The sequence below is a fragment of the Vigna radiata genome, chromosome 6, assembly GCF_000741045.1.
Source record: "Vigna radiata var. radiata cultivar VC1973A chromosome 6, Vradiata_ver6, whole genome shotgun sequence".
NCBI classification, from domain to species: domain Eukaryota; kingdom Viridiplantae; phylum Streptophyta; class Magnoliopsida; order Fabales; family Fabaceae; genus Vigna; species Vigna radiata.
The window spans coordinates 1,089,375-1,100,219 of record NC_028356.1 but is presented as its reverse complement, the minus strand read 5'-3'; the positions used below and the strand labels follow the sequence as shown (position 1 = coordinate 1,100,219).

Below are 10,845 nucleotides of genomic sequence, written 5' to 3'. Positions count from 1 at the left end.
ACCAGTGAGCATATTTGAAGAGAGATCCAAAGACTCCAATACTGTCAAATTTCCCATGGATTTGGGAATAGTACCACAGAGTCTGTTGTGGGAGAGGTTGAGTCCTCTGAGTGCTTGAAGCTCTCCAATTACATTTGGAATCTGTCCTTCAAATTTGTTTCCTGATAAATCAATGCTCACAAAGTTTATTGGAATTCTTTCGAATAGCAAAATCATGCCTTTTGTTGTTAGAGTGATAGGTTCCCATTCCACGTATAGCTGTGGATTGCCAACTACCTCATCTTGAACAACATTCTTCATGGATTCAAAACTTTGTATGAAGTCTTCTCCAATTGGGCCGCTGAAGTTGTTGCATGAGATATCAAAAATATTTAAACTGAGAATTCCATACTTGGTGTTGAATTTGGAAATAGGACCGTGCAACTTGTTATCCCGCAAAACCAATACTACCAAATTTGGTAGAGTTTGAAGCCAATGGGGAAATGTATCTTCCAGTTGATTGTTGCCAAGATTTAAAACCTCAAGTTCCATGCAGTTGGACAAAGATTCTGGCAAANGACCTTCAAATCGGTTGTCATTGAGTTGCAGACTAATGAGTCTGTTCTTTGCAAAGGTATTTGGTAAAGTTCCATTAAGTCTGTTACTGTCTAGACTCAAAACGTGAAGGAAGGGTAAACTCACAAGGCATTGTGGAATGGTGTCTGTCAACTTGTTGTTGGAAAAATCGAGATTCACAAGGAAACTTGCATTACAAATTGACGAAGAGATACCACCAGTGAGTAAATTGAAACTTACATCAAGATGGCTGAGTTGGTAGTTCCTAGAGAATTGGTCCACTGGTGTTGTCAAAAAGTTTCGGTCTAGGGCTACATAAAGTAAAGAGTCCATTTCATGCAACCAATTGGGCACTTTTCCATTCAACTTGTTGTCGGACAATAGCAGACTTTCCAAAACTGGGATTTTTCTTGATAATTTTGGAAATTCTGTTAAACCCATAGAAGACAAGTCCAACTCCAGTAAGCGGGAGAAACTATAATTGAAGCTTGATTCAAAGTTTAATGATAATTGACCTGAATTTGAAAGGCAAAGAAATTCTAGATTTTGGAACTTGGAGAAGAGTGAAAAATTGACAGAACCACTGAAGTTGTTCGAGGACAGCTGTAAGTAAGTAAGGTTGACAAGGTTAAAAACTGATCCTGAAATATTGCCTTGTAGCTTGTTGCCATCCAAAAACAGCTCCCGCAAGGAATACGACGAGATTGCAGGTATACGCCCCGTGAACTGATTTCTCGATAGATGTAAATACTCCAACGATGGCAAAGAGAAACACCAAGAAGGAATTGTACCATTTAGCAAGTTGTCAGTCAACCTAAACTCAGTTAGATTTGAAAACCCGGTTATTTTGTTGGGCAGAGGTCCCTCTAATTTGTTATATGATATATCCAAGTAAGTGAGGTGTTGAAGATTTGAAAATGTTGATTGCAGAGGTCCCTCTAATTTGTTATATGATATATCCAAGTAAGTGAGGTGTTGAAGATTTGAAAATGTTGATTTATATGATATATCCAAGTAAGTGAGGTGTTGAAGATTTGAAAATGTTGATTGCAGAGGTCCCTCTAATTTGTTATATGATATATCCAAGTAAGTGAGGTGTTGAAGATTTGAAAATGTTGATTGCAGAGGTCCCTCTAATTTGTTATATGATATATCCAAGTAAGTGAGGTGTTGAAGATTTGAAAATGTTGATGGCAGTTCACCTTGGAGATATGGAAAGTATTTTTCGTTATTCATAATAGGTAAAATGTTAAAGATAAGATTCCCGGAAGTCAGAATCCGAAAACTGGAAAATATTATCTTCAAATTACCCTAATTCAAAGTGGAAAATCAGTAAATGCCCAATTTATCTTAATATTGATATGCATGTTCATCACAATATTATCTTCATTTTCAAAGTTTAACAACATAAATCAGCTAAAGGNCAATGTGTTCTACAAATGCCAAAACTTAGGAGGTTAAAAAGGAAGACTTCTCTTCCATTCTGTTGCTTCATGATCAATCAAAACAATGGATGGAATTTGAGAGTTGGAGAAGTCATTGAAAGCAAGGTTGAGTGATTGCATATGAGAAAGACTGAAAAGGGTACTGTTTGCATTGATTTTACCTTGAAGCCCACCACATGTGAGGTCTAAGGCTGTCACATGACCAGAAATGGGGTGACAGGTGACTCTAGACCAAGAGCAGCAATCTGTTTCATTTTCCCATGTTTCTATGGTTGGATAAACCCGACCACAATAATTAACATTAATGGTTAAGGAGGCCTTGAAGTGAAGCAATGCAAGGTTGTCATGGGGGTGACACCAGGAATGGGAGAATGAAAAACGAAAGAGCAGAAACACAGGAAACAACCACCCGATTCCCATTGATGACTTCATTCTAGCTTTTGTGCAGTTTACTTAGTATGAAGGAAATACACTTGGAAAGATAAGAAATTATAGATGAATATTTATAGCCAAATTAAAAGGTTGAAACAAGGTTTTTTTGTGGGTAAAACTAAGCTTTAATAATGTAAACATTAGTGAAGAATCAATTACAAAAAGTTTTATTTTCTGCCACAGCTATGATAGTGTACCACTTTGGACATATCCACTGTCATTGAAAGTCTTCCACATATACAAACAAAGATGCATGACTTGCTTTTTATTTCGCTTCATGAAATCCAAATTCATTTCACATCATATTCGTTGTAATGGTAGAACAATTGGCTACACCATCTTGTCATGATTTGCTAATCAACGGAATAATTATAGCATGCTGATATGCACATCAATGGTTTGAGATATTTGGAGTTTCTGTATCTTTAATTATTATGTCAAATAATATGAAATTTCTACCTCCATCCATTACGTATCATTCCCAGTCCTGTCACTCACATTGACTTGGAAGTCATTGTGGGTCAAACACGACACAGATATGCTCTGTTATTATTCATCAATGAAATTTAGAATTTTTATTTCTGCAATTATTAAGTTAAACAAATATTTTTTTTAAACGTCACCTCCTCTGCAATTTTTATCTTTTTTTTTTAAATATATATATATATAGGAATTAAAAAATACAATAATTTTTTCTTATCTTAGTAAAATAATTTAGATATTTTTTATTTATCATTTTTACTTATCACCAAATACACATACATGCACATAAATTAATTACAAAAAGAATAAAAATATTGATATAAGTAAAAAAACGTAAAAATGTTCTTTAGAAATCTAGAAATAATAGTTAAACAAAAACAGAATATTTTAAATTTTAATATTTAGAGAGTAACAGAGGGAGTAAATGCTTTAAAAATTGGACTTTTTATATTGATTTTTCATTTTAAAAAATATGTTGTGTATCTATATCTTACTGGGATGGTCCAAAGGAGATGAGTTGTTTTTCATACCATTTAACAGCTAAGATTAATTTTACTTAACTCTTAATTATCTATGCAGATATAAATCATGGTCATGGCCATCAAAAAACATCTCTTATCTTCAATTGCCCTACTTTAAAGTGAAAAATCAATAAACGATCAACAGAAGCTTCTAATTACTTTATTTCTTATCAAGCATTAGATTAAATACTTAGAAATACCCAATTTATCTTCATATTGATATGCATGTTCATAATATAATCTTAAATTTTAATGTTTAACAACATAAATCAGCTAAAGTTCAAAATGTTCTTCAAATCCCAAAACTTAGGAGGTTAAAAAGGAAGACATCTCTTCCATTTTGTTGCTTCATGATCAATCAAAACAACAAAAATTCTGTTCATGGAGTTATTAATCTTACAGAGTCTTTCCTCTGTTTTAACTTTCAACCCATTCCTGTTGTCTACTCTAATTCCTTTTTTGGGTGGAAAATGTATTAGTCTGAAATTAATTCTCCCATTATTCCTATATTACAATGGCATGATGTTGGCTATATAACACACTTCCCAGTTACAAAATGCCAAAAATAAGGAACAAAATAACATAATAATGGGTGTGGCACAAGTTTAAGGGTAGATTTAGTAGATATCAAGAAAACTAAAGAAAATGAAAAACGTAATAAAGGATAATACATCCAATTCAATGTACAGTAATTACAGTTTACTTGCAGGATTAGAATTGCATTGAAATTACTTGTCTAAAACCTTTCGTATATATGTATCAAAATTATTCTTGATCCAATGATCAAAATATCTTATGGTTGTGTACACAGATTCCAGATATGATTTCAGGAAAATAATGTACCACAAAATCTTATTATACAATTACCAAATATCATGCTAACATCAATTTATATGATGCATTTAGAATCCGTTTGTAACTTAATATGCATCATTCTATTAGTTGCGTGGAAGTACAAGTCTGGTACATTCTCCACAAAGAAACCACAATTCATGTATTAACCCATTCTTTCATCATTATCTGGAAACTTTTTCTTCAATGTCAATCAGTGATCATCTGATTTCTCAAAACTGGACTTGGACCTCATGGTATACTCAGCAACAAGCTGAGCAAAAGATGATGACTTGTTCTCTAGCAACCTTGTGGGGGAGTCATACTCCTCAATAAGTCCTGCACCAATGTCTAGCCAAATCAGAAAATGAAACATCAAGGTGCACTGAATATCAATGCTATATGAAGAATGACAGCATTTCCTAACCTTGACTAAGAAGCAGAACCATATCACTGTCAAGAACTGAAGTTATTCGGTGTGCAATGGTAATAACTGTGGAGTCAGCGAAGTGTTGCCTGAGAGTTTGCTGAATCAAATTATCCGTAGCTGTGTCGACTGATGCAGTGGCTTCATCAAGAACCAAAACCTTGCTTTTCTTAAGCAGCACCCTACCAAGGCAGACCAACTGTCTCTGACCCATACTCCAATTCTCACCATTCTCACTAACTACAACATCAACTTCAACGTTAGCAATAAGTTTAATATTAGATTTATTATACATCTATCTTCAAGAAGGCTTCATGACAAACCTTTGGAGTCAAGCTTTCCTTCTTTCTTTCTAACTTCGTCTCCAAGTTGACATTTATCCAAGGCCTGTTTAAAAAGAATGTTAACGAGTGAGCACAATACAAATTGTGAAGAAGGCTTAGAAGTATAATCTTTTATACCAACCCACCTCCCAAATTTGATCATCAGTGTATTCTTCAAGGGGGTCCAGATTATTTCTTATTGTCCCTTCAAACATTGTAGGATCCTGAGGAATAATGCTTAGTCTAGACCTCAAATCATGAAGTCCAATGGAAGAGATGTTGATGTTATCGATCATAATTTGCCCTGCAGCAGGCTCAACAACTCGGAAAAGCGTTTGTATGAGAGTGGATTTACCACTTCCTGTTCTCCCAACAATGCCAGTTTTCAGTCCTCCTTGAAATTTGCACGTAAGGCCACACAACACAAGTGGAAGATGTGGAGCATAGCGAACCTTCAGAATGGGCAAAACATCACTTTAAACATAGCACAAAACACCGTGTACAATTGATGTTATGAAATATGTTGGCATAATTTTTTTTTGTTTCAGAAGCCAACTTCTAACCATTTAATAAAAGAAAACTGTGGGAAGAATTTCATGAATCAAAGGACCACAAAATGAATGTAAAAAAAAAAAGTACAAAAGCATAAATATATAATAGCTCAAACTACCTTCAAATCTTGTATATCAACCTCGCCATTTGAGGGCCAGGAAGGATCTGGTCGATTTTCATCTATAACAAGGGGAGGCTCACTAGGAATACAAGTGTACTGAAGTATTCTTTCTACTGATATAATTTTATTCTCCATATTGCAGAGATTCCATATCATCCAAGCTTGTATCTCGTTCAAATTTAGTCCATACGTAACCGCTAAACCAGCAAGGCCTTCAAAATCACATAAATGGCATAAAAGGGAAAAAAATTATGTTCAGTTCCATATTACATTAGCAGAGTAAATTTTGATTTGTAACGAGTTACCAGATTGGAATAACACACCTGGATCTATGAATCCCACTGGAATAGATATTAAGAATATTAAGGAGAAGACAAAAGTGATAAGAGACAACATGTCTAAGCGGAAGCACAACCATTCCATGGCACCAGCAATGTTGAACTTTGGCCGAGAATACCCATCACTCAGTTTCATATTTGTTTCCTGAAATCTCGATTGCTGATCAAAGCTTCTAATGGTTGAAGTACCAGAAATTGTTTCAGAGAAGTGTTGAATGATTGGTGCTTTGCAGACTCCAACTAAACGTGCTAGTTCTCGAGCTGATGGAATATAATATTGCTGCAGAATTTCAAATTTTAAGATCTTAGCAATCATCATAAAATGTTGTATAATGGAGCAAATTCTGAAAATAAAAAAAAATAAAAAAAAAAAAACTTGGTACGTTGCAGGTACATAAACTATTATAAAAAATAACGAAACAGTGCAAGAAATATATGCCACCTTATTATCAAAGTCTACAGGATCAGATTAATACCTGATACCAGATGCTGACTGTGATTACAGGAATAAAGACAAGGAAAACTTGCCATGCAGCCTGGGACATCACTGCTATAATTCCCAAAAGTTGGATGATAATGAAGGCAAATGATGCAATTTGATAAGGAATGTCTGTATCCAATGCACTCTGATCTGTAGAAGCCTGCAAGAGAACAGTACGAAGGACAAGTGACACAGTATCATACACACAAAAATTCTTATCTTTAAAAATCATGAGAAAAATGGGGGAAAAATGAGGTATACATACCCTATTAAGGATTCGTCCACTTGGAGTGGAATCGAAAAATGACATTGGAGCACGGAAAATACAATAGTGCATTTTGTTGAAGAGAATAGTAGCTGTCTTATAACCAGCTGTAACAAGAAGCATTGCCCTGGCAAGGATGCAGAAAGAACTTCCAATGGCCAAACTAACATAAACCGCAATAAGAGTTGTTCCATTAACAGGTGGTTCAACATCTGTTGAGATGGGAGTCGCCCAAGCCATCCAATAATTGCTTCCGATTTGAAGACCTTGAAAAAGAATCTGAGCCAACAATATGAATGGCACAAGAGCTCCTCCATATGCTGTCGTGATACATTTCCAATATACTGAAAAGTCAACTTTACCTTTCTCCCTTTCTTCCTCCTGAACAAGTTGGCCTTTAGGTTCATCACTTTTGTTGTCTGTTTCACCATTTTGTTCATTTTTGCTTGCCTCCTCTTTATAACCATGCATTTCAGAGACATCTAAATCTTTTTCCAAGGTGCTTATTTCATTAGATACTGTTGCTCCATCTAATGAATCTAGAGTAGACAAAGCTTTTTTGTGTGCACCAACAAGTTCCATAAAATCAGCTCCACTATCAAGCAGATCAGTATACTTTCCACATTGAGTAATTTTTCCGTTTTTCATGACCTACCATGGATAACACGACAGATTAAAAAAAACAAAGCTATCTCTACACTAATAACAGTTAAATTATGAGAACTACTCACCAATATAAGATCAGCAGCAGGTAAGAACTCTACTTGATGTGTGACATAAATCACTGTCTTCGAACTTAAAAGGCCCAGCAAGCACTCCTACCATAGAGAAAATAGAAAGGTTCACTTACTTGCATAACAATACAAGAGCCATTTTGTTGGCGGAACAAAAATTCAAAGAGTTAAATATGAAGGATTATTTGTACTTTGCAGTGTGAAAATATAGTAGCTCAGGTTATATTGCACATAATAAACAAAATGATGAAACCAAGTTACCTTAAAGAGGTGAGAGCCCGTGTGAGCATCCACTGCACTAAAAGGATCATCAAGTAGATATATATCAGCATCTTGGTAAAGTGCACGTGCAATTTGTATTCTTTGTTTTTGTCCACCACTCAAATTTATTCCACGCTCTCCAATGATTGTCTGATCACCAAATGACAAAATCTCCAGATCCTTCTTCAGGGAACACGCTTCAAGTACCTTCTCGTACTTTTCCCTATCCATTTGTTTACCAAACAATATATTATCCTCAATCTTGCCACTTTGTATCCATGGAGATTGAGCAACATAGGCCTTTGTTCCACAAACCTTAAGGACGCCTGATATCTTAGGTACTTCTCCCAATACACAAGAAAGTAAAGTAGATTTGCCTGATCCAACAGTACCACAAACTGCAACCCTCATCCCGTGAAAAACTTTAAGGTTTATGTCTTGCAACGTTGGGTTAGGGGAAGATAACTCCCAAGAAAAGTTTCCATCAACTACTTCAATTGCTGTATCAGAACTACCAGGGGGAAGCTTCTCTACAACATCAGAGGGTAAGTCATCCAGACGAAGGAATGATGCAATCCTATCAAGAGACACTTTAGTTTGTGCTATCATCGAAATGGTATCTGGAAGGTTATAAATGGGCTCTTGAAGAATCCGAAATGTCGCTAGTGCAGACAATATCTTCCCTGACTCGAGGGGAATCCCTACAATCATACAAGTACCAAAAGTAACCACGGCTACAAATGTGGGGGCACCCCAAAACACAAAGGTGGTCATGGCTGCAGTATAGACAAACTTTTTTAACCAGCCCTGCTCAGTTTTCCTGAGCTCAGTTATTTTTGATAGAAACTTCATTTCCCATCCTTGTAGTTTGAGAATCTTCATATTCCTTAAAATCTCGGACGTGGCCTTCATTCTTGTATCTTTCAACTCCATCAACTTCTTCTGAAATTTTTCTTGCAATGATCCCAAGGGAACATTTGCCAGCATAATAACGATAGTTGCAGCAAAAGCAGCAAGTGAAGCCAGCCCAAGATTTTTATACAAAATCAATAAGGCCAATGTAACTTGCAAAGCCACCATCCATAAATCGTGCATATACCAACTGAAGACACCAACTCTTTCAGCATCAACGGTCATGATATTGATTATTTCTCCAGATGTCTGACCCTGCTTTGACTGACAAGAAAGGGTCAGAGCCTTGTTATAGATCATTGTGACAAGCAGTGCACGAATTCGAAGTCCAATTTGCTGCAACCTAAAGAACCAATGCCTTTGGGACAGAGACTCTACAATCTTAGCAAAGAAAAACGCAGAAACCAAAACATAGCCCTGGTTTTCATATAGCCGTCGTCCATCAAGATACTGAACAAAACTGTCAATAAGATAAGGACCAACATAAGAAGCCAAAGTGTTTGTTGTTACAAGAAAACCTGTAAAAAGAATCTCCTTCCACGCTGACATCACTAACGCCTTCACCAACTTAAGTGTGGTGACATTATTTATTGTGCCACAATTAGCCTCAAGATTATCTCTGAAACTTGGAAAAGCACCAACAATACTGTCTGTGCTGTCTAGTTGAGGAACGTCCTCAAGGTCCAGGGCCTTCTTATTGCCAACAGCTATAAGAGGACCCACCCAAGAGAATGTAAGAAGGCTCAAAATGCCAGCATATGAGAAAGGGGTAACAGTGTCTCCACCCTTTGTCTCATTCGATCTCAAGACATCAGCGTCATTTGTGCCACCATTCAAAAGAGGTTCCTGAATACCGTTATTTTCTTTTTCTCGAACCAGGCCTTTGTTTTTCACAAAATACCCGACGTAACAGAATAACAAGCCAAAACAAGTGGAAACCACATCTGAAACCAAGTACTGAGCTGGAAAAGCAACGCGTCTCTCTGATATAACAACAATGTCCACCACAAAGCAATAGCAAGAAACAAAGAGGTACAAGACGCACCAAGCTCTGAAGAGGAATGAGAACATTCTTTCGCCAGAACTGAAGAACCCGTTGTGCAAGCAAACACAAACAACTCCCCAAGCAACTGTTTTAAGCACCAAATCCAAAAGGGTCACGAGCTCTTCTTCAGACCAGCCGCTAGAGTACCAATAGAAGTAATTAAACAAACAGAGGAGAAAATTGAAAACAGAAACACCGAGAGCACAAAACACAGTCGTTTTGAAGAGGGTGTTCTCGTGCTTCTCCTTAGACTCATCCCTGACACGTCTCGTGAATTTCTTCCAAACAAACGACAATGGAACCGCGACGAGCAACAGAAGGTGGAGGAAGCCGGACAAGCCGTGAAGGAAAACGGGTTGGAGAAGAACGTCGTTGGAAAAGTGTATGTGAGAAAGGGGCAATGAAAGTGACAACATGGCTGTTAGAACGAACAATGAAAAACAAAATTTGCTTGTTTTTTGCAGAACTCGAAAATGGGGTGCTTGTTTGGAAGAAATGGGACAGTGTAAGATGGTACAGAAGATGGAGTCTTTGAGGTTTATAAAGAGTAGAAAATGGTGAGCATAAAAGTGATGTCAAAAAGGAGAGAGAAAGAGTCAAAAGAAAACTGAGTTCCTTGGGAAGTTGGTAACTTGGTGGCCAAGACTCGTGTTTGGTAGACTGAGGAATTGGAGAAACTGTAGAAGAGACAAAAGGGTGGAGTTTTCCAGGAAAAAGGACGGAGCTTTGAAAAAAAATTGGAGTTGAATGAGACACACACTTACACACACTATGTGGATAGAGAGAGAGATAGTGTTAGGGTTGTTCGGTCTTAGCATGTGTGTGATGCAGCAATTATATGAATGAAAGTGGTGGATTGAAGTGCAGATCCGCAGATAGAGTTAGAGAATATCTCTTGGAATCAATGAAATTGATTGCTTTCTCTTATGTGTCATACACTTTTTTTTTTCTTTTAAGTATTTGAATTTAATTAGTATATGTCAGGTCTAACTATTTTATTGTGACATTTAATGATAAACTATGTCATCATTTATTTTATTAATTTATAAGTTAGCTTGAGTAATATAAAAATGCTTATGAAATATTTTTCAGTAGTTATTCTATTTATTTAATTTTGTT

At 36.3% G+C, this 10,845-nt stretch overlaps 2 protein-coding genes across 2 annotated transcripts in view; both read right to left on the bottom strand.

The window, feature by feature from the left end:
- Positions 1-1,791, bottom strand: part of LOC106763199 (receptor-like protein 12) — a 4,112-nt gene extending 2,321 nt beyond the window's left edge. Inside the window, exons 1-2 of the mRNA XM_022781681.1 lie at positions 1,598-1,791; positions 3-1,546 (exon numbers count right to left, since the gene is read on the bottom strand). Of these exons, the coding sequence (XP_022637402.1) occupies positions 3-1,546; positions 1,598-1,791 (1,738 nt within the window). The remainder of the gene's footprint in view (positions 1-2; positions 1,547-1,597) is intronic.
- A 2,362-nt stretch (positions 1,792-4,153) lies between these two features.
- Positions 4,154-10,531, bottom strand: LOC106764736 (ABC transporter C family member 3). Its single transcript, XM_014649093.2, has 10 exons — positions 7,770-10,531; positions 7,506-7,592; positions 6,775-7,425; positions 6,505-6,669; positions 6,014-6,308; positions 5,688-5,902; positions 5,164-5,469; positions 5,018-5,081; positions 4,695-4,934; positions 4,154-4,606 (listed from the first exon to the last, which is right to left on the bottom strand). The coding sequence occupies exons 1-10, from the start codon at positions 10,140-10,142 to the stop codon at positions 4,482-4,484; spliced, it is 4,521 nt and encodes a 1,506-aa protein (XP_014504579.1). The 5' UTR covers positions 10,143-10,531; the 3' UTR covers positions 4,154-4,481.
- Positions 10,532-10,845: the final 314 nt, after the last annotated feature.

Coding starts and splice junctions, on each gene's coding strand:
- LOC106764736 (XM_014649093.2), bottom strand. CDS start 10,142: ATGTTGTCACTTTCATTGCCCCTTTCTCACATACACTTTTCCAACGAC. Junction 5,470..5,687: donor TTGATATACAAGATTTGAAG/GTAGTTTGAGCT, acceptor CCCATTCTGAAG/GTTCGCTATGCTCCACATCT. Junction 4,607..4,694: donor GGTTCTGCTTCTTAGTCAAG/GTTAGGAAATGC, acceptor ACATTGGTGCAG/GACTTATTGAGGAGTATGAC.